At 41.1% G+C, this 24769-nt stretch overlaps 1 protein-coding gene across 29 annotated transcripts in view; it reads right to left on the minus strand.

Annotated features, from left to right (window-relative positions):
* ARVCF (ARVCF delta catenin family member) overlaps window positions 1–24769 on the minus strand; it is a 305859-nt gene that overhangs the window by 53443 nt on the left and 227647 nt on the right. For all 29 annotated transcript variants that reach the window (XM_068911528.1, XM_068911536.1, XM_068911526.1 and 26 more), the window contains 2 exons: window positions 15875–16058; window positions 50–167 (listed from right to left, as the gene is read on the minus strand). In XM_068911528.1, the coding sequence (XP_068767629.1) occupies window positions 50–167; window positions 15875–16058 (302 nt within the window). The remainder of the gene's footprint in view (window positions 1–49; window positions 168–15874; window positions 16059–24769) is intronic.

A 24769-nucleotide genomic window follows, 5' to 3' on the forward strand; every position in this document is an offset into this window, starting at 1 on the left:
ATCCTAAATTAATGGAAAAATTCACTCGAATTTTAATACACAAGATCACCTTATTGTCTGTATCCTTCTTGCCGACTGCAGACTGTAGAGCATGAAGAAGGGCATCCACCAAGCCATCACACTCTCTTAGTCTTCTGCGTGCTTCTGCTCCATCTGAACTTACATTCCTGACAGAAGAGATTTAAGAGAAAATTTAGCACTCTAACCTTCTCCATAAGGGTTGAAGGTGTGTCAGTTTATACTACGCTTGTTAAGAACTCATTATGTTGGATTGATAATTTGCAAGGAAGGAGAAGAGGAATTTGGTGATGAAGACGAGATTAGCTGGAAAAAGTCCGACAAACTATTAGATCTCTCTAACTTACGGGCAAAGCACATGTGCAAGTCCCCAAATCTGAATGAAGAGGGGAATATAGTCACAGAGATGCCTGCATACTCCCCCTTCTGAGTTGATGGAAAGTTCAAGCCATATATCTTAAACAGGACAGGAGTTCAGAAAATACAACGCACAGTCCAAACATTTCATTTCATTGAAGTGAGAATGTTTCACAGAAAAAATACTTGCACTTTTTCAAGGAAAATTACACTTCAGATCAAAAATCATCAGCCAAATACAGCCAATAGTTCAGCTCACTTCCCTGAGAAAAAGGAAGTTCCATTTTGGGAGCTGGGTCCCAAAAGCTCTTGTGCCAGGGAACTGTTGTGCCCACCACACTGCTGGTTACGCTGGGGCAGGAAGGAAGGAAGGGGGGGCAGGAGAGCAGAAACTGGAGAAAGAGGGGAAGGACTCAGCAGACTATATCAGAGCAGGGACTTGAACCTGCATCTTCCACATGCCAGGGTACTCTTGCTTCCTTGAAAGCATGAAGAAAACTGGATTAAGTAATTCTGGTGTGCATGGTCTGGATTTCTCCCAGTGTGAAGTGAGAAAATATCAGAGATCTCAGAAACAGTATTAGGATGCAAAACCGATTTTCTACGCACAGTATCTGATGTGCCACAGCTGGACACAAACTTATTACAGTTAATACATATATGTGTGTGTGTATACATATATTCATATAAATAATATTATGTTCCATACAGCAGCACCAACTTCACAGTCTCTTTGGAGTTTGGCTCATCCCCCATCAGTGAAGCAAATCTCAGGCCCAAGATTTGATATCAAGTGGCTTGCAAAGCTGATTCTTCTGAAGCCAAATACTGCTCAAGCAGCATATTCCCAGCCCCAGAAGTTGAAAAATGAGTGGGTAAAGTTCCCTCCATACATCCTGGCTTTTTTATTTCATTAAAAAAAAAAAACACCAAAAACACTAAAAAAAACCCCACACAACAACCAACCCTAAAGCAGGTGTTCAAAGAGGTATCGTTTATGTAATTCATTTGCATATAAAATCTCTCTTCACTCTCATCTGCTCCAAAAAAGTCCGCCTGGAAGTCACAACGTACAACCGCTGTCTGCTTTTGTTCCTCAAAAGCTGTTCTGTATCCCAACTCTCTGACTGAAGTTACTGCTGCCTCATTTAAATACCACGCATTGACATTTAATCCCCACCTCTCACACTGCGCACCGCCGGTTCAGCATAAAGGCCAGGTCAGTCACGTCCAGAAAGTAAAACAAAACAGTCAGCTTTTTTTTTTTTTTTTTTTTTTTTTTAAATCGATCTATCTTTGAGTTTCTCAGAGCCTCACACAAGACACAAGCACACCAGCCCCTGCCCACGGAGGGGCTGCGAGACGGAGCAGCGGACGGCTCTCGCGAGGCTTTAAAGAGCGCCCGCAGCGCCGACGGCGGGAATCGGCCAGCACGCCGGCGACGTGCTGAAGCCCCCTGCCTTGCACGGCAAGCTTCAAATAGCCACCGCTGCCCCACAAATAAATAACATTCAAGTCGGTTTTCTGAATGCTGCTTTTTTTTTTTTTTTTTTTTTTTAAAAGAACAGAACGAAAGGACAAAACGATCCTGCAGTGCACCCGCTGGCAAAGCTTACATGCAAAGAGTTCTCTCCAGGCAAAAGGCACCGATTTCAGCGCCGCCGCTGCCGCCAGCCTAGCTTTCGGGATCCTTAATTCTACAAACCCCTGCAATAAAAGGTTAGCTCTCAAAAGCACGCGACACAGTCATTGCCCTCTTCCATCAGGGCTGTGCCGCTAATTTATCATCTTTCACCAACTACGAGGACTGCCAATCTCATTCAGAGTAATTAACAAATCAATCACAGTCTCTCCCCCATCTCCACGGACAAGCTGATACGTTAATTGGACGACTAGAAAAAAAAACATTTTCTCCGAGACCTCTCAAAATCTGAAGACACTTAACTGCAAGCTGATTGTTGTAACAGCATATTAGCATTCAATTAAGAACACAAGTGAAACGTAGAGATAAATGAAGCCTTTCCCCAAATCCTAACACACAGCTTCACTGCTGGCAACAGCTGATACAGGGCAGGTAAAGTGGGTATTAAAATACGATTCCACAGGATATATGGAAGAGAGACCTCCACATGCTGTTTCTCACCTGCAATTGTACTAATCCCTTGCTATCAAACATCTAAGCATGAATTTTAATTTAAAGTCTTCATGAAACTGAAATGAGAATTCAAGTTCTCTGTGATACCTTTCAGCAGTTAGGTTAATAAACTATAGAAGCTCCACCTTCAAGAACATCTATTGAAGCGGAACATTACCTGTTAGGCTTGAGGGTGACAGAAATGCACTAAAAATGGCCTGTGTATCATCTTTTTAATTCCCTCATTGAGTCTCAGAAATAGAGAGCTAAAATACATAAGGAACTCACAGACTTATAATAATAATAATAAAAAAAATTATGCCCCCAAAAAAACCCCTTGACACCCTTGCCCTGTGGCCCACTCACAGCAGATTTTTCTAAGGTTCGTTTGTGCTACTACGTTTGCAATAACCAAAGCTGCAAAACAAATGTTATCAGCAGTATTACTGGATTTTGTATTTTGCTTTCTTATTTCTTGTTCGGTATTAGGATTGACATTAAGGTAGACACACTGATAAGATTACAGTTGAAAAAGACATTGCAAAGGGCATCAATAAGAAAAGTGGCTTGCTAGTTTCACATTCTCGCTAGAACTTCAACTACAAGTACAACTTACTGAAAAATTAATGCCTCAAGAATAAAGTCTCACATGTATCAGACATAAGTAAGCATGAAAACTCTGCAGAATCAAATTAATAGCTAATTAATGCTATAAATAGGTTAACCAGGCATCAAACTACAGTTTTAATAGTATAACTAATGCATCAGAAAATGTATGCTTATGGGCATCTCATGCAGAAACATCTGCTTTATAAATGCTCAACTCTTCAGATTTTGCCAGCCCTCCTTGGGTGACTAGATTCCCGCAGCCCATAGGGTTTACTTTACATGGAACAATAAAACCCATTCTCTTGTCCATAACTATAACCCAGAACGACCTACTGGAGAGCTTAGCTCAATTTTTTCACAAGTCCAGAAGTCTGAGCAACATAGATCTCAGAGAAACTTAATCTAGGGAGATCAAGTCCTCCTTCACAGTACATGCTCTTTATGCTTCCCTGACACTGCAAAAGGCAGCTAAGAGCTCCCAATTCCCAGAGGAATACTTCCATTTCTTATATACACATAAATATGCCAAACATTCCTAAGCATCAAGCAAAGGTGGGCATGCTGAAAATGAAGATGGCATACTTTTGAGTAGGCTGTTATCTGGCAATCCCAGGAGACTGGGGTCTGTCTCCATGACCAGAGCAACCTTGAGAAAGCTAATTAAGCTGAGGTTATAAGTCCCCAGCTGAGCTCAGCAAAAAGCAAGGGATACTGCACCCTGGGAAAACGCCAGGTTATGTTTCCACCTTGGGGTGTTAAGACTCTACAATCTACCCTCCTTGAGAAGCTCTGCCTGGTCATGATCAGTCAAATTAACATCTTGGGTCTTCAGGAATGACTGCAGCATGGAAACAAAAGTAATTACACAGACAAGAGAGCTGGAGATAGTAGTCCTGCAGGGCTCTGCAGGTTGGTCACTAGAAAGGACACCATCATCGTTTTCTGCAACCAAAGGGCTAAAAACGGAGCGTATCCTTTTCATAGCATTGAACTGCCACAAGAGCCTGTATCCTTACACCATAAAAAGACCAGAAATTGCAATAGAATAGCCTGATATCACACTCCACTGACTGTCCAAGGAAAAAATCTTTTCCCGCTTCACATTTGCATTGGAACTGCTTTTGAAGCATCTAGCAGATTTATGACATGTGACAGAATGAAAGACATAGCTAAATCATGCGCCAAAGGAAGGTTTCAAAGCAAAGTTTCTAAACGTGCTTCTTGCGAGACAGTGATACAAATTAATGAACAGGCTACAAATTCCAGCAGATATAGGAGAGGATTCATAGTCTTCTTACAGAGGGTGCCATTCCACAGAAGGAACACAAGGTCTTGAGCAGGGTGTTAGCAATTGTGGAGTCAGAAACATCCTGAAACTCATGCAACAGATATGCATGTCACATATGACAACCAGATTTGGACAAGGTAGAGAGTTTTGCTTTTCACTGAAGTATTCTACATCTTACACAAGTATTGCCTTATAACAGGAGAAAATTAGTTCTCCAGTGTACAGAGTGTTTGATACAGGTCACAGAAGAGAAAGCCCAAACCCTAGCCAGGGCGCCCTGCTCACTGTTACCTAGGAGCTAGGCTGCCATGCAACAACTGGAATGGCCCAAAGATTTTGGAATTAACACACCTTACCCCAGCAATTTGCTTGCTGGGGCAGTTAAATATCAAGAACATCTGCAGATGAAGTCAAATATAATTTTTGACTGAACAACTTGAGACAGGACTGGGAACTCCGCAGGACTTTTGAAGCACTGAGGATGGGCAAAATCCCGTCACAACTGAAAACAAAGTGGATTGCCTGTCCAAATGGATGCGCATGGGGAGCAGGAAATACCTGAACTACTTACACATGAAGCAATGATGAACTGTGTGAAAAGAATCCACTCACCATTGGCCTACCTGGCTGCATCCTTCCTGTTTGCATCTATAGATGTAAAGAGGGAACTGTTTATGCAGTATCCTTCATACAAAGGAGGCAATGAGAAAGTTCCTCAGCTAAAATTTAGCTCGAAATAGATTGCCAAATGGTCTCCTTCTGGCCTTCAAAATTAATCAATCCCCTCACAGTCATGGGGATCATTCATCTCTGGGGTTCTGTGCAGCCTGCTTCCCTTGCTTTGTCTCTTCGCCCCCAGAGGGGCCTCTGCTGCTTTCCCTGGTACTTGTTTTTCAATACTTTTCCAAGAGCCCATCAAATGAAAACTGTATTTCAAAAGCAACAATACTTACAACATACTGCAAAGGTAAGAGAAAGCTTCCCTATGTGCTTGCCATAAATATACACACAAAAACACTCAAATGAACAGGTCTAAGAGCAAGACATGGAATTATTCTCTGCATTACTCAAAGTACACATGATAGAAAGCAACTGTATCGCTGATTCTATGTAAAACAGTAAAGCACAAATCTCACTCAGATTTGAAAACCTCAGCTTTTAGCTGGAAAAAAATGACCTGAATTCTTTCTCAAATTCTTGCAGTCCAGCCTGTAGGCAGGGCTAGTGAAAGAGGATTTGCAGAGATGTTTAAATATCTGCTTTCCCTGGGAAAACAAAACAGAGAAGCACTAAGCAAATGTTAAATACAAGTGAATACCTACCAGCATGGAAACACATCAGACTAGGAATCCAGTTTGTTGGCACTGGCATTAAAGACTTCAGAAAGCAGAAGAATTGTGCGAGAAATCTGTTCATCCGTTAGATAAGGTTATCATTATCATCAAATAGTCGCCTTAACGGTATGCAAGTCTGAACGTAACATTTAGATCTGCAGAACAGGTTTGGCATTCATCACTTCTAGGATAGGTGTGTAGTCACTAGTATCAGTGCCACATACCAAAGTTATCCTCAAGAGAAAAGATTTATAAGTGATTAAATGCACGGCACTTCATTTGCATTCTTTCAGTGCAGAAGGAATAAATCATACAGCAATGCCCCTGCTGTGCTCTTCCTAACAATCTGAAAGATAGAGCATTTTTTTTTTTTATGATGAAGAGAAACTTGAACATGCAAGCAGCAGAGACATTTCTTCTTTGAACACTTGAACTAGTATTTCCAAGACTATTGCTGCGTCTGCCACCTGGCTGGAAAGGGCCATCAGTCATTATCCTGCAGCGCTGCAGATAAAGCTGAAAGCCAGAGGTTAGACTATTACCGAACACTTACCATCCCACTTCAGTTCAGCAGGCATAAAAAGCACTTTGTTTAAAGAACCAGCTGGGGAGGAAGACAACAGGTTGGGGACTTTGTTTTTTATATAAATAGAAAACTCAATTGGAAATTTTTTAAGATCTCCTCCACGAAATAGTTCCACTCTTCACTGGAAGAAGCCTGCACATGTGCTGAAGCTTCAACAACGATGAGTTCCTTTCAACAGCTTCTTTGAGTACCCTACAGGCTCTCAGACTGCTCAAATAAATCCTGTTGTTTTTTTTTTTTGTAACTGTAAATGACCCTCTAATATTGATTTTCGTATTGCCAGAATACGAAAATCGAGAGTAACATTGGCTTCTATATAGCCTATCTCAGCACTACTGAAGGAGGTAAGGTACCTGTGATCATTACAAGCCAGAGCTCCAAGGAGCTGGGGTTTGCTGGTAGATTAACTAAGCGGCTCTCACTTCACTGGTGGGTTGAGCTATGGCCATGCTGCGGCTCAGCTGACACATTCACCTTGCTAAACCCTGAATAACTCTTATCACTTAGGCTTGCCTGTCCAGACACTGAATTCTGTACTTCAGCTGATAAAATATTCTAAGGTTTTCACAAGTTTAAGTATATTAGTTGTTATATCCACCTACTCTGACAGTCACAACCTTGCCTATAAAAACACCCTTCCACCCACACATTGCCTCACTATTAAGAGGTTTTTATTTGGATGTCAACCAAAAGAGATCAGTAAACAATAGCTGCAGTAAATGTATTCTGCTTCTTAGTGTATTTCTAGGTACTGAACGTCCAAAAGGAGGAATACGTAACATTTTAAAACAAACCCCTTTTTCAGCATTTCATGCAGAAATGCAATGAATTCCATACTTCAGTTCACATGAAATATCAAGTTTAATTGGTATTGCATTCATTGTTCTGAAAATAAGAGAGAAAAAGTAAGAAGCCTGTGACACAAAGACAGCATGATCCAGGCAGCACTGACTAAGGAGCCCCATACAACAAGATGGGGTTTGGCTGCAGACAGCTGAAATCAAGCAGAGGATATGCTAAAGAAAATGGGAAGGAGTCAAAGTCCAAATGGAAGGAACAGTGCCACAGAGACAGGGCAGCTCTACTGCCAGCGATGGCAGATCTGGGCAGGAGAACCCTCCAGAGATTTCTGCTCCACTTAGCCATCCACTTACCAGCTAGACCCAAGAGAGAAGATGCACTGCCTTGCACGTAAGCCCCTTCTAACCATTTGAATACATGGCTTGGTTTTATTTAATTGGCCAAATGCCCACAAGTGGCCATACCAAAAGCCAACCCTGAAAGAGGACTTCAGGAATTCAGTCTGTGCTCCAGGGGCACTGGTGTAGAGCAATAAAGCACACTGCTGTACACCTCCTTACCACGTCAGCATTACTTATAGAAGCTCCTTGCAATAAGCAAGGGCTCAACAGCCAGCAGCATTGTTTAACATGGTACCGCTGTGAAGTCTGTCCTCCATTATTTGCAGTTTTCTATATCCAAAATATCATTTAATGCTTTTTCAGTAAAAATACTGACTAGTTACCTCCTGCATGACCTACTTGGAGGGCCTTAGTTTGCTCTCCTGTAACACAAAACCATTCAGAAATGCACTGCACAAAAATTCCACGATGCCCGGCAGCTACTTAGCTTCCGAATTATTATTCTAGTCCCTGCTTGGAGGAGAGGCTAAGGGGCTCTGCTTGCCTTATCACATATGCTTGCTGCAACAGTAAAAGATTCTCTGAAGCACAAAAATAAGTCAGTATTTATCTAATAAGTGATCACAGTTCATACGCTTTCCAAAGCAAACTATGTCTGCTACATTGGTTGCAGTGAGCTTTGTTTCAGACTCGCTCTTCATCACTGCAGTGACAGCCCTTTTTGTCGATTCCCTTCGTTGAGAGCCAAGGGGGAAGGGACCTAGATTCATTCCTAAGGAACGACAGAAGGCAATAAGCAAGCACACCACTTTAAATTTATACTTTGGATCTGATTGTAAAGCATTAAGGTTGCATGTAACTAGGTTATGTCTCTGCTGCTAAAATCTATGCATAATTTATTTATATTACAAGCTAAACATCAGGAACTGTCAGGAGAAGCCATAACAGCTCCTTACTAGCACGAATTAAACGCTCTGCTCATCATATAAGCCCCAGGACAGCCATATGCTGTGATCCTGCACATCCTGCAGTAAGCTAATTAAGAAACTGTCTTTGCTTGCTCCTCTCTATTGTGTGAGGTGTTTTTTTTTTTTTTTTAATTTGTGTTTTTTTCAGTCTGGGTTGGGCAGATAAGCTTCACTCTCTTCCACAGTTTGCTGCCTCCAAAGTGAAGGTTCACAGGCAAATAACTGCTCAATTTTCATCTCTTTCTAATATGATTCCTCTGATGCAAGTCCAAGTCAGTAGCATACTGTGACAAAATGCTGATAGTATTATTGGCTCAAATTTCCGGAGTATCAGTCTCCCAAAGGCTATAACCACACGTGAAACGATGTTAGCGCACCAGCCTCCAAGTTGGGGCAGGAAAGCACCAAGTTTTGTAATAAGGCCTGTCCAGACCTCCTTGGTTAAATGGTTGATATAAAATAGCATATAAAAGGACTACGTGAACTTTGATAGGGGGCCACACTGATTAAATGGGAAAGCCAACCAAATGGTTTGTTGAAGAATCCTTTCCGGGTTGAGGGGGTACACATGTGCTCCAAGGAGATCCGTTGTACAGCACAACAGGGCTCTGTACAAAAGCTAGATGAGTTAAGCTCAGTTACTAACTTGCTGCTGTTTTAAAGAAAGCCAGCATCTGAAAACTTGCATTTAAGTATCTTCTCTGTCCTGCCACGCTTCAGTAAGTAAAGCTCCCTTAACACCAAAGGCAGCTTAGAGGCACTGTAGCGATACTGCCCAAGCGTCACCTCCTGCATCCTGCTCTTCACTAGACTGTGCTATTCAGCAGGAAGTCACACAACTAACTCTCCTAAATCAAAGACTTACACTCAGGTGCCTTCTTTCTTCAGTCAGTTGGAGATCAAGGCTGCCCCAAGCGGATGGGAGAGCAGGTAGGGGAAATACGCTACTGTTACCACATATTATCATCATGCCTGCAGGATTTAATGATGAATAAAACTTGAAGGTAATTTATTATGAAAGCTCTAATTCCCAAGCACTTTTCTTCAGAGAAAAGTTATACGTTAATCATTATTAATAAGAAAGGAGGGCAGAGCCAGATGGCTTTGACACAGCCTTTCGGTCCTCAAATTCAGCCTGCAGTGACACAAGGAACCCTGACTGAGACCATCAGGGTAGGTAGGCTCCAAACCTCACAGTCAGGGAGTGCAGTTCATCACACTGTGCCTGCAACATTAAAGGCCCTTGGATTGGCCAGTATGAGCAGTGCTGCTAGATCCCACTGATTTCCTTAACTGAAGGAGAAGTACTAGGCAGCAGCTTTAAGGAAAATATAATGCAAGCTAAGAGGATCCTCACTCAGCTGCCAGTGAAAGCATTCCTCCTCTCCTAGGTAGCTATTAGTAAATACCAAATTACACAGCCAGTTCAAAGAGACAGAACAAGTAGCCGCCAAAACCCAAACCCCTATTCCCTACACAGTCCCTGTGAATTTTCCATGAAAACCATCAGGGACTGTAAGAGTGGAGATGCGAAGAAACAAACGGACACACCAGTGCCACCGAGACCTGTTTGGTCATTTCTGAGGTACAAAGAGAGAGAGAAATTTCTGTAAAAACGAGATCCCAGACTCAGTTTGTCAAACCTCTTTACCTCTGTGCGTCTCTCAGAGGCACACGTTCGTGCCACAAACGGCGTGTGTTGTAGGTGTGTGCACACATACCCAAATACTACTTATGCAGAGGGACCTGCACGCACTTGTACATGATTTCTCACTCTAGCAGAACAGATCCTTTCTGCCTGTGAACCTACTGAGTCCTCACCTCTTGTCTTCCACCATTACATCTCACACTTACCATAACTCTCCAGTTTTCATTCCATAAGCTGGAACTACTGATTTTATCTACTGAAGGTGCTTATCCTAAGTTGTTATCACTAGGACCAAGCACTTCACAGTCCTTGAACTACTGGTATTTATCATCTTTCCAGCAAGGCAGGAAAGTGGTATTAATCCATGTGAAAGTTGGGAAAGCGAAGGACAGTGGCTGAAATCCAGAGCCACTCAGGCATTTAGGAGCCTAAGTCTCACTGAAAGCAGAAGGAGATAGGGCTATTAAAAATTAGGCCACAAAAGCATTTATACAGCTAATGTTGCCTGAAATTATGCTGGAACGGTCGCCAAACGGAAATTAAATCCATGCTTCTCAAGTTCCTTTGTACAGCTTTAGTCACCAGGTTATCCCTTCTCTTCTCAGGAGCTGATGTTGGACAAGCTGTTAACGTGCAATTTTGATTTGAAGAATATATGCTTTCAGTGGAAGTCAAGTGGGCGCAGTTTGTTTGTACACCCTTGGCCAGGTCTTTGAACCTTGGGGCTATTTGTGAATGCGATTTTCTGTGTACTTGGAGAATTGACAAGAAATGCTGCAACTGCAGATGGCATCCTGGAAAAAGGAGCACTTTGCATCCATTTACTATGCAAATGAATTCATTTAACATTAGATGACAGCAGGTCAGGAACCAGGCTAGAAAGATGGCAATTTAGGAGTCAAGTTCTACTGTTGTCCTCTTAAAAGTGAAAGAGGAAAAAAAAAAAAAAACACACCAAGGGAGAGTTAATAGTAATTAAGTAGGAAACAGCAATTAAGCACAGAATGTATTTTCATTTTTAAGCCATTAAAATCCTTGGGTGCTTCCACAAAACTAAGGGCCATGCTGCATATCCACACAGAAAACAAGAAAGAGAAGCTGCCTGCAGCAGCGGTCTCTGACCCACAGGTCTGGGACTTCCACTCCGAGACAAACATGTTATCTATACAGAGAAAAACAACTTGAGAAACCTGGAGACACAGAAAAGGTCTCTGGCAGTAACTTAATGTATGTGAGCTAGCTTTAGCTCCCCTCATTCTCAAAGCAATTCTACCTGTACTCTCCTAATGGGCCTTAATGTCTTGGTAAAAGTTGTAGGAAAGGTTGATAAATGGTCTTGTTAAGACACACCAAATCATTGCATTATTTAAAGCAGAAGAGAGTACAATTTAGAAGCAAACGCTTCTGGACTGCAAACCCCAGCAGGGATTTAGGGGAAAAAAAAGACAGCAACTGAACGAGACATTCTCTATACACCTAAAAACAAACCACAAAGACAAGACACGAAACTTGCATCCTAAATGAAATTTAAAAAAAAAAATCCACATGTATTTAACGAATCTCATAGCAAGTTGTCTTCCTTACTTCTTCCCCAATTTTCCTTTTCCATAACCAAAAACCCAGCCAAATTCACTAAATTAACCTTTTCTTTGTTTTCACTGTTCCTTCCCAAATTTCCAGTGAACCTATTTCTCTCAACAGGTTCATCAGAAGATGAAGATACCTTTACTTTATAAAGCAACACCCAAGATCGCATCTATCACAAGGCTCATGACCATTGTGAATAGTAAAAGGGTTACTGTCATTTCAGATCCATCCATCATACTGGGTCTGACCCTTTAAATGAAACACAGCAATGAAAGGAGGAAACGTCTTCCTGATCTGAGGACGAGAACAGAAACACAACTGCAGTAGCTGTGGAAAACTTCAGTGTTTAGAGAGCAGGTTAGAGAAGCAGCATGCAATAAATCCTCTTACCAGACCACAGCTTGGCATGTCGGCTCTGCTGCCCACTCTTCTTTTTGCAAACTGGAATACAGGATTCCCAAAACATTTGTTTGGAAGAGACAGTTTTTAGCTACAGTTAGGGACAGGGTGGAATGACACACACAACCCACCTGTCATATTTCAGGTGATATCAGGATACAAAAGATCCCTAAAATGGCTAAAGTCGTGGAAAAGGTTTGACTCGGAAGGAGCCCTCAAAATAAATACTGGTCTCCAAAGTCACACTAAATCTTAACCAGTTGCCTCTTCTTCCTTTGACTCCTGCTGACTATTGTAGATTGTCCGTTAGCCATGGTGACTCTGTATGGACGTCACCAATTATTAAAGAGAAAATCCCAGAATTTTTCAGTTTTTGGCAAAAAATTTGAGTGGCATTCTTGATGATAACAAACTTTGTGCAGTTTCTCTGATCTCCAGCCTATAAGTTACCAGGTCCAATGTTACTCATTACCCTCACACAGGGCTTTCTTGCATAGTGGTGCAGATAGACCCATTTCTGAGCACAACCCCCTTCAACCACACAGACTAAATCAACATCTAGCATTACACACGACTTTCGTCAGTTTAGAAAGCAGGTAAAAATTGGGGCTATATGAAACCAGTAAGCTGCCTTAGCTTTGGGTAAGGGGTGAAAGAGTGCATGATCATTCATCTTTTATCTTATATGCTGACCTCAATTGCTAACACCTCCGTCAAAGCACCCGCCACCCCGCGTACCTGCGGTGCTTTACAGCACCTGTGCTGCTAACACCAGACTTTCAGCTACCCTTCGACACAAGCAATCCAAGCCGACTGCTCCGGATACGCGATTCGGCCTGCCCTGCTCCAGCTCTGGACACCACACCAGCACCGGGTAGGCTCAGAGCGAGGAGAGACAGAGACTTAGGAATTCCACGGGGGAAAAAAAAACACGGTATTGTACACAGGATGACTGCAAAGGACAGCCAGATAGATCAGGATTTTAAGGAGAGGTCAGGGTAAAATTAGTGGGGTTTTTGGAATTACTTCTTTTCATTTATTTTGAAATAAGTTTCCCCAAGGCTCCATATTATCAAAGCTGAGACCTAGATTAACAACAAAGTAAAGATCAGAAAGCAGCGTAAAAACCAGCAAATAATTAAGCTGCAGTTCACACTGTGAGTCGATGTGCTTGAAACAAATCCACCCACATCTGTTGATCAACTTCATTAAAGTTACTGAAAAAAATACTGAAATAAAAGCAGTTGTGCATATGTAACACCCATCTTGTGCTCAGAGATCCAAACCACAAGAACATCTAAAAACTCAGAAGTTCAGAGATTCTCTCAGTTCTTCTGGAAGACAACACAGCACACACTTTAGGACCGTTTCCAAGGAGGACAAAGGAGGCTGGCACATCATCAAGGGGACTAACTTCCAAATTAAATCTCAAATTCATGTATTTTTCCAAACGGTAAACGGTTTGTAGTTTGCAATTAGTTCCATTCATGGAAAATTCAATTTATAGGACCAGCTACTGTGTCAACAGGAGACGAGTAAGCAAAAAGGGATTTTAACACTGATGTCTGTCAAACAAACATTCTCTGCTGATGCTAATCACCTTATCTCATTAGTGCTTTGAATGATGAGCTGCAGAGGACTTCCAACAAACAACGCAAATTTCCAGCAAGAGTAATAAGACTTATTACTTTTCGTACGTCCATTTTTATCCCTAGATCTGGAAGGGCCCTACTATTAGCATGTAATCACCACCTACGTTGTAACAGGGAGAGAAAGCATCACCAACCGAAAGACAGCCCATATCTTACCTACTCCCACATCGTCTCCTTCTGTTCTGGACTTTTCTTTGCTGATCTTATCCCATTGCGAGAGGAAGCAAGGAGGCAGCATGCCAGTTCACCTCTTCCCTACACAAGGGTTGCTCTCTCCCCAGCACAGCAAAGCAACATTGATAAACTACCTTTTCTGGATTACTTTTCCCCACTAACTTGCCATCGCCCTCTCCATTTACCTTGAGCAGCTACTTTCAATCATGAAATCACCTTGCCCCACATCTCTGACTGAAGCTTTGAATTTTCCAGAGGAAAGAGCTCAGCCCCACATGACAGCAGACGCTATCAATGACAGGACTGAAATATGTCTCCTCCCTCAACAAGAGAGGCAGTCACCATTTACTGACTGCTCTCTTGATGCATTTAAGTGGTTTCTTAAAAAACAGGACCACCTTATTGATCAAACGGTCAAATGGAATTGTGTAAGTAATGTCTCAACACTGCTGCGCTCTGCAGCCACGTTCATCAGCCTGAAGAAAATGAAGTCTCCAAACTGGCACATGCTTTTTGCATGCCCTGTAAGAACAGTACCTTTTTTTAAAAAAATAAATCAAAGTTATCCTGGAATGTAGAAGCTGAAGTAGATCAGAGCACTGCAGACGCTAATAAAAACCTATGATGTGGATTAGGTTAATCTACTGATGATCAATTTGTCTCCGTTTATTGCAGAATCTAGTATTCGTTGAGATAATCCTTTTATCCCTGCCATGACTAATTTCCTCTTGCGAAACAATATTAGAAAACGAAGCTCTAGTAAGGGCAAAACTATGATGTCTGAAGCCTACTTAAAGGACCCTAGTCTCCAGTGGGACTGCAAATAATTTCAGCAACGGGCCCTTTCAGAACACTGTTCATTACTTACTGCATTTGTGAAGTTAGTCAGGAGAACAGTTATTGCAATTTAGAGACAACAAGCCCAAGAAAGAGAAATGAACTAGGTTCTGAAGATGCCTTAATCAGTGGAGATCTGACAGAAGCATACTTCAGTGCAACAGAAGCTGCAGTGCCAAATCTTTATTAGTTGTGTCCAAACTAACAGATTTCAACATAAAACTGAAAAATCCAGCAGTGCATCTGCACTATTCGTTTATAGACTATTTACAAAAATCTCAAAAAAAAAAAAGCAAAGTGAAAGAGTCGGTGTAAGGAATATTGGTTCTTCAGGTTTTTCACAGCGCACACCTCTGACCTCAGCTTCTAACTCTTCCCCCCCCCCCCTTTGCAGGTGCTCTGAGAAACACAAATGCCATCTCTAACCAGAAAAGCTCCTTTGCAAGGAACACTAGAAACGCTCTGGAGTACAGGTTTGTAACTTTTCCCATAGGTCTTTATTCACTATAGCTTAAAATAAGAGTATGCCAGTAACTTCCATAGAAGTGTTTGGGACTAAAACTGGACCCACATTTCAGTCTCAATGTAATTCCACAAAACCTTCCCCGGCATTTACAAAAAAATGCCATTTGTGGAGAGGAAGCCTAAATCAAAACAAATGGGGAGCTGTTTGAAAGCCCATTGTTCATATAAAGGAAAACGTGCCTATCATAGGAAGCAGAAAATGAAAATTTGCAGAGACAGCCTACTGATCACAGTACACTTCACAAACCAGAAGTGTGATTCCCAATACTTAATGGCACTGTATGTGCTGGAAGATGCACGGCAGTTAACCGCTCAACTGGGTCACGCTCCACTGTGCTGGAGACCTCCCTATACAGATCCACTCCCCCAGCCTGGATAAACGACCTACTCTTCCTACAGACCCCACTGGACAGAACCGTACTGACAAACAGGGTTTTATGACAAGAGAGTCTGTGCACGGACGTAACTGACATTGCTATTGTGGCCAACAAAATGGGGATATCTCTGCCAAAATGGAAAATATATGGTATTTTATTTCAAACCCAAATAATTAAAAAAACACGCTAAACACAGGATGCAGTGAACAACAGATTAGTATTCCACACTCGTGCCTTACCGTAAGCAGCCAGAAGTGTTCTTGAAGACAGTTGTCCACTCAGCGTCGCGAGGTTTTGAGTCCTCATTTGGCTCACTCTCCCAGCCGGAATGGGGTATAATCACCTCGTTGGTGAGCGTCTGCAGACCGTGGTTGATGATGACCATCTTCAGGGGCTCATAGGAGGACAAGTTCCACAGGGTGCCTTCAGGAGAAACAGCAATTATTAAACAAGTAACAAGAGAGCAATAATTCTTTTTACTCTCTTTCATTACAGAGAAGATGAAATCACAAAACAAAATAAGGTGAAACCATTTTTGAAGTTTCTGAGACTCCAGACTACCGCCTCTTGCTTAGAGAGCATTGCACAGTCGTTGCAACAGAGACACTTCCAAAGGCTGTTTCTGAAAAGATGTTTTTAAGTCATCAGATCTTGCTGCAGAGAACATAAATGTGAGGTGTTACTAGAGATCGATGGGCTATTTTTGCTACAGACAAATTTTCATATTGTTACGTTTTAAAGTCTAGCTATGCCCCCAAAAGCAAAAATTCACCCAGTACAGGAGACAAGCATATTAAGTCCTAAAAACAAGGCTGAATTTATGGAGGATCATTGATCTTATGTTTATCGTCTGCACTAGACAATATTTCACTCAAGACTCCCCTCTCGCTATTATTCACTTCCACATTTTGCTGTCGGAGGCAGCATCTGTGTTCAAGTCTCCTGGCGCCACAAGTACATCATTCCCCGAAGGAGCAGAGAACCGAGAGTCCTCTTCTGCCTTCTCTTTTTCACCTTAGTTATGAGTCAAAGCAGACTGAAGCTAATCATCAAAACAACACAACTGAAGTCAGAATAGCATTACAACTGTCATAGCACCCAGGCCAGAGATGAGCTACAGCTTCCCAGCAGACCTGTATCAGTGTTCTCTACCCCGTGAGGATTTACCAGCCTTTAGGGATATTTTGGAAATAGATTAAACTGGTAAAAGCACTAATTTCTATGTAGTAAATTTAAACACTTAACCAGTTCAGTAGCAGGATTTTGTTAAACTATGCCAAAATCTAAATTGCAGAATTTTAGCATAAAAAAACCAGGCTTGTCCACTAGAAGATATGAGCTTACTGAACTGTATATGTTCACATATAAAAAATACTGAATAAAGCAAGGGCTTTTTTTTTTTTTTTTTGAACAAGGTGCTAGAGAGGCCCAGATCATAGGCCGTTTTATCAAGCTGCAATAGAAAGACTGCTTGTCCGCTGTGACATTAATTGCACACCATTTCAAAAAGCTTCAAGTGAAAACCAAACTTTCTATTCAGAACTTCTCATGTGGAAAAGTGAAGTCACAGAATGAACTACATTTAATATTAAACAACCTGCCTTCATAAAATTGACAAGCAGCACAGACAAAAGCCTCTGCTCTCGCTCTTTTCATACCTTCAGTAGAAGCTCATCTCTGAGGTCAAAAGGCTGAAGATTTAGCTGGTTTTCAATATTTCACATAGTCACATAAACTAATGCCAAAATACTAGCAACTTTTCAAATCTCAATTAAAAAAAAATAAGTCTGGTGTAAAACAGGCTATTCACTTCAGAGACTATTTCTGCATAGGCCTGGCCTAGTAACATTTGAGAAGTATCAGGAAGAATATGTGGAGGGAGTCAGAGGCACAATTTTGATCTCCAGGAAAAAGTGTGAAAATTAGGAAGGTTTCAGGTAGACTACAACAAGGGGACAAACAAGGTGTGACCTTCTGTTTCAATCCCTCTCAATCACTCCCAAGTTTCAAAACCTAAAAGTTTTAAACCTCTGAAGTCTTTGCCCGTTCATTTTTGATCCATTATTTTGCTCACTCTACCAAATCTATTGACTCATGGAGGGGGTCAGCTGGCGCGAAGCCCGCAGGAGCCTGTGGGCGCGCGCAACGCTCCCGCTCGCCAGAGGCCCACCAAAGCACCACGCACCTCCTCACGCGAGAAAGCGGCGCTCTCATGGATACTCTCCTTCACACTCCACCTTCCACTACTACCAGTCAGAAGTGTCAAATGCCACATGTCCTATTTTAACATCAGAGTATTATCCATATAAGGTCATGCTAGGTACCAGCTCTGAAAGGGAATTTTATCTCCGTTACGAGTAGTGAGTGGCACTTATGTGATAACCTCAATGGCTGATGGTTAGCAGAGCCTCTGAAGTCTTACACAACGGTGTCTCCTATTCAAAGTGGCATTTATAAAATCCAGACATCTGTTCAGACTTAAGAGACCATATTAGTTGTTAAAGAAATCCTAAGGCAGGCTATAGGATGAACTGCTGATGTTAACATTATGTTTCTTCACTTTTGGTCTCTTTCTGAGGTCATCCAAAAATATTATTTTTTGGCCTACTTCCGCTGTCACTCATAGACAACACACTGAATGAAAATTTCAGAGCTTACTTTTTTTTTAAGCTTTCAAACACAGTAACATATCTGAAGGATAAGTTAATTTTCCGTTCATCAGAATAAACCACCCTTTGTCACTGCAGAAACCACTAAATACAATGAACATTTAAAAACAAGTAGGAAATGTCCCATTTTGTTGTGGAAGAAAGCCTTTAGTTCTCATAAATTGGCTCAAAAATATACATCATATAAGAAAAATACAAGACAATATTTATGATAAGGCTATAAAAAAACTGATGTGTACATTATCAGATTTAAATGTCTGAACTTCACTAAACAGTCTTTCTTTAGTCACAGAACAGCAATGCCTTAAGCGTATCAGACTCACTGATTTAAAATAATACTTCTAATTAGGGTCTTAAATGCATTGCTGGCTCAGTACTTTTGAGATTCCAGTGCAAAATCAGAACATCCAGCACTGAATTACGTGGACAAAAACCAGAAATCTACACAGGCTGATCCTTCTCTGGAGCGAACCTAGATTCGGCTACAAGAACAACAGGTGTAGAATATCCTGGCCTCCGAATTTACTTCGGGACTTCTACAGAGGAACATAAAGGAAAGGAATCATTCTATATTTGAAACCGCCAAAAAACAGTTATATCTGGAAAAGACAGTATCAGCTAGGGAACCTCGTACCAGCATTCCTAAGGATCCTATACTTCTATTCTTCTGAGATGGCAAAACATTACAGCTGAAAACCACAGAGCTTTTTAAAGTCATCTGCATGTGAAAGAGTTGAGTTTTAAAATCTGACAGCCCTTCATATTTACGAGACTCTTCCTTGACTTCATCTTCTGCATCTGAAATGAGATTCTGCCTTTTCCCCTTTCCTGGGGGAGCAGCATAATTTATCATCTGTATTATAAAACTGAAAAGGCAAATTTCAGAGCTTAAGAAGAATCAGGTAGATAAATATTTTAAAAAAGCCAAAAACATCCACAAAAATTCCAATGGCTTTAACATTAGAGGATTTTGCAAAAGTTTGAGTATTCAAATCTTTTGCTCAATTTCAGTCTTAGAGATTCACGTCTAGATTTCAATACTTTCAATCCAAATCTGTAAAATAAAATCGTCATCTCCAAATTCCCTCTCTTCTATATTCTTAATCACTAGTAGTTATTTCAAAAGAGACTACCTTCAGCTGGGATTCAACAGAATTATAACCAGGTTGCAAAACAAATAGCACAATCCTGCACATTTACCCCACACATATCAACTTCACTAATGCTAGTAACCCCATCCAAATCAGCAGCAGAACTACTTACATGTACAAAAGGAGTTTTTGCACATGTTCATCCATAATTTCTAATAAAGGCTGAATAAGATTTATGCAATAAAACATTTAGGAGCAAACACATTTTTACTGTCAAGCTCACTGCCTTCGAGTGGTTGCAAGATAACAAGATAATAGGGACCAAAATTAGACAGATCTCTTTTCTCCATCCCCTTGAAGGAACAAAAAACAGATTGCATGCTTTTCATTTTCTCACCAGCCTCCCATCTCTTGCAAACCTTTCATAGAAGACATCAGCAAACTCTCTGAAGAGGCATAAAAATACCCTATGATACAGAAAAATACATAGTAGAAGCTCTTCAGGATATTCAAAAAAAAGTTAAAATACTAACAAAAAAACCTATTCACAGTACCCTCCTTGGCAGCTGCATGAGGAAAACGCCCAAGCTGAATCCCTCTGCTGAGCAGCATTCAGAGAAGGGAAGTGCACATGAGTAGCCCCAGACAAACAGGGACGAGGGAGCCTGGTGGTTCCAAAGGCGGAAAAGATTCAGATTCAGGGTTGACTTCACGAGGAGAACATCCCTCAAGAAGGGATGCAGATAACAAACAGTGACAATGCGTTTTCTCATTTAAAGTTACCAAAGAAGTATCAATCCCAGCACCCTTTCAGCTCTTGAAAAACAAACCCCATGGAAGAGACACCGACAGTTGCAGCCACAGAAATATTTAAAAGACATGAACAAATTTAGATCAGATTGTAGGTTTCAGCAGTGCAAAAGAAAATTTGAATTAAAAAAAAAAAAAAAAAGACTAAAACGCCTGCAAGTTTGACCTCCACCTTTAAGAATCATTCTCTGCATCTATTATAATACACAAATGATCTAACAAGCTGGAAATACTGCTTTTAAAACTCTTAAGTTTAATCAATCCAGATGAGTAACACTCAAGAGTAATCAAGTCATTAAAGCAGCAGCATAAGGGAAATGATTTATCATAATTTTCCATATACTTTTACCAAACGTGTTTGCCTTTTTGACCACAAGCTGAATGCATCTTAGAACTAAGAAAGAAAATGGATTACTACTTTTCAGAAGATGATAATAATCAAGTCTTTATTTCATTCATAAGCACTACTTGCAACATACATCCATATTTCTAACCATAATCATTACCCCTCCTTTCAGCATTTTAAGAGAGGACAACAGCTACACAGTTTTATTTCAGAAATAGTGATTATCATAAAATATATTGAAAATGACTATAAGCTATAAAAACTGCTATACAGTTTCTGTCATATTAAAGTGATTAGGGCCATGGCCCTAATTTCCAATGTCTCCACCTCTTTGGAGTTAATTGTGAAAAGATTTTCTAAAGACACTATGCCAGAATACATACTTCTATTACCTGCTGAAATCCAAGCAAAATCTTTTCCTGCTGTGCTTACTTGCAAAATCCAGTGTTACCATTTAATTAAAACAAATCAAGAAACTGTTTAACTCTTTATCGCTGATCCATCCTAAAATCATTTATCATATGAAAAGCAGCACACTGCATACATTTCCTGGGGACATTTTGTTGTATGTTCATCCTGTACCCATCCATCTGACATGCTAGATGTCTAGTCTTATTTGACTTGTTCTAAGTCCCGAAGTTGGGAGCTCTGCTTCTTCAGGCTAAGTCAAAGTCAAGCACAGAATCTCACTCATGAACTACTGCGTCCCAGAACGCACCTCGAAAAGCGATACTCTCTTGATAAACTTTCCAGTAGAAAATGGAAGGACTAAGTCCATCTGCAATAAGAAAGTTCAAGACAGCACCATACTGCTAGGTTAGATTCTTGTCCGATCAGCTGATAGGATTTTAACATCCATAAATGCCTGTAAGATATGAATTCTCAGTTGCTCAACCTGGAAGTTTCTATTATAGAAGAGTATTAGATCAAAGGGCTTCCTTTACTGAGCATTTTAAAAGTCAATCATTTTTCACTGAAAACTAATTTGGCAATATACAGCATCAGGAAAATCACGTTCTACACCACTTAAAATAGTGTGCAATGTTGTTAAACAACAAGATTACACTTCAATGTTCTCAAAAGGAACAAAAATATTCATTAAAGCTACCAATTTCTGATTGCTTGTCAAAGAGTGTAATAGGATTTTGGTCTTGCATATCTGATGGGAACATTGGTTCCACACAAAACCTTATCACTCAAGATAAAACTTTTGCAAGCTTTCTCAGTCAGAACAGATTTCTTTCCTTATCAGCTCAATCCTCATTTCTCTCCATTTTTCAAGAAAATGATCCACTGAAAGTGGAGCAGTATGCAGTCCCAGGAGGACAACTAGAGACACAGGCAAGGAAGAATGCCTCTGAATATCTCTCATTACAACTCCTCTCATGATGTACCTATGGACACTCTAATAATTCAGCCACGCTGTCCCCAGTGCAGGAGGTAGCCATCTTTGTAACTCCGCGTTCTGAAAAACATCAAGGGCGAGCTTCACGGTATTTTATGATTGCATCCTGAGTTTTGAAGATATACTTTTACATGCCTCACATATTCGTATTACCCTGAGGGACATCACATTTTAGTGCCATTTCCAGATACATTAAGAACATCTGCTTTACCAGATATGACATTAACCCAGAGAAGGCTTTCAATTCTGTTAAGAACAGTACTACCAGACAGGAAAAAAAAGCTACAGACTTGCTGAACCTGGCAGCAGCATAGTATCAATATACTCAGCCCGCTTATAACACTGGGTGCCAATATATTTAACCTATGTTTTCCAAAGAGTAGACTCCAGGAAATAGACTGGTGAACACGCTCCTGACATGGCAAGTCTCATCCGTTCAGCAGCGAGTGTCACACATCTGATTCCTTCCTCATACTCCCCTGCTGCTACATCTCATGCATTTTCAACATATTAGCATGGCTTTTTTTCCCCCCACTCCATTAACCCACTGACCAGACCCAGCTGGCTGGCTGATTCACACTGTTCAGCACAGCTGTGACTGCTGCACCAGATCACCCAGTTAATGGGAGGTGCCTTCTTCTCCCAGGAGGCACCCCTTCCAACCACAAATAACACGTCCTACCTACCTCCTGCGCAGCAGGCAGGCACAGGGTCCCACACCCAGGGAAGCAAGACTTTAAGACTGGAATTAAGATGCTTGGTAGGGGCTATATTCCCAGACTGCTCTTGAATTTGGACATCTAAATTACAGAAGTATCTTTGGAAAGCTGGATTATTTTCTCATTCATCCACATCTGGGATGACCAGCTGATGATTACTGTTTCAGCTTCCAAAAAAGAAGTCAATACAGAATTAAAAGAAATAATAAAAACCAGCAAAGTCAATGTGTCATGCAGGACTTGAATCTGCAGCCTGTTAAAATAAAAGTCCCCACCAAAAAAACCCTATGCTGTTGTCTTTTCTTCCATTTTAACCTAAAAAAAGTCCCCCAAACCAAAAAAACAACATACACACCCACACCAACAAACACTGCATTGCTGCAGAAGTCTCCGGAGCATTCACTCCGGACAGAATCAAAAACCTTGACGGCAAAGGTAGACTTTGATTTATCATTATGGAAAGGTAACTTGATAGGAAGTCGAGATTTCTACCACGAGACCATCAAAAGGGTGATCTGAATTTTCAGGGCTGCAGAGCACAGGCCTCTTGTAGCCGCCTGGGCTGAACGCTCCTTTTGCACTTCAAGTCAGCTCCTGTTAGTCTCTGCTGCCTTTCGGAGCTCGTTCCATGTTATCAGCCGGGGCTGCGACCACGAGGTGCAAGCACACCAGCACCAGCTGCAGAGGCCTTGCTGCGATACTGTTCTCTCCAACACTGAAACCGGCATGTTTCACACCAGATCTGGTGATACCGTTTCAGAAGTGGAATGAAATCATTCCTGGTTCGGTGGAGATTAAAGGCGCATCATCTGTTGCTGGACATCTGTCTAGGTTAATGCCTTCAGTATTCCTGGTGTTCCTCAGTAAAGGGAAATAAAGAGCTTTAAATAGCAAGAAGGGAAGTGGAACAGAAATATTACATCTAATTAGCAGGAGGTAGTGTCAAACAGAATGTATTTAAATTGTAAAATTAATTATCAACTGGAAATCAAAGCAATTGCCGTTCAGAGAGAAAAGGGAAAAACCTCCAGTTTGTTGTTGCCATCTCAAAAGTGACTTGATTAGCACTTAACATTATAATGATATTCCTTCAGAGTAAATTACAGACTGACTTTTCCTTTCGTGAATCTAAAGGAATAAATTTATTCCTTCTCAGCACTCCAGAAATGAGGTTTGAGTAAACTAGAACAGCAGATAAACAAGTGTTTTTTATTAAAAAAAAATAGTAGGAAAAAGCAGCCAGCCATCAAACTAAATGAGCGCAGCAAACAGAATACAAACTGCCTAAAGAGTTCCTATGTCAAGAGACAAAGCACACACAACAATCAAAGCAAAACCAACACATTAATGAGAGGATTCCTGACAAAACAGACAGCTCTCCTTCACCAGCTATCTGAAACAGGGCTGGGGAAAAAAACCTGCCAGTTTCCACATTGCCTGTTAAGACCTAGTTTGCTTAATATCCCGTAATGGCTGGGGAAGAACAGTTGGAACACCCAGCGCTGCTGCTGCTGAGCGGTAAAAATCTGGAGAGCTGCCAAAACTTTTTTGGAGGTAATTATAAAATTATGATGTTTACTTCAAAAGGCTTAATCCGCTTCTGTGATAGTCTGCTTGGAGAATCCTGTACAGATCAGGTTGCTAAACAATTTCAGTTTCATGAAAAACCCATTTTCAGATGCCCAGAACTTTCCAAAAAAAATTCTGTTCTGGCACTGAAAGCCACTGCATATTCCCCCCGGTCTCCATCCGAGCGTCCCCTGCTGCCTCTGAGAAGAGGGGAAAGCTATTTCACCACTCAAGAGTTATGGGAGACTGAAGTACAATACGTTTCTCCTTAGTTTAAGGGCCGACATACTTTTCCACCCTTCCCTACTTAATAGCTGAACTTTAAAACTTGGCATATACTTCATTACTCCTTTTGGACAATGTCCAAGACTAAGTTCAAACAGAAATAGGTTGACTAGAGTTATACGTGACTGAAAATAATCCCTGCAAAGCATATATAAACTGAGTATCTTTAAAATGCAGTTCTCCTTTTCCCAATTATCATAACAAGCAATCCCCATGTCCAGAGCAGCAAAACAGCAGACA

The sequence above is a fragment of the Struthio camelus genome, chromosome 17, assembly GCF_040807025.1.
Source record: "Struthio camelus isolate bStrCam1 chromosome 17, bStrCam1.hap1, whole genome shotgun sequence".
Lineage (NCBI taxonomy): Eukaryota > Metazoa > Chordata > Aves > Struthioniformes > Struthionidae > Struthio > Struthio camelus.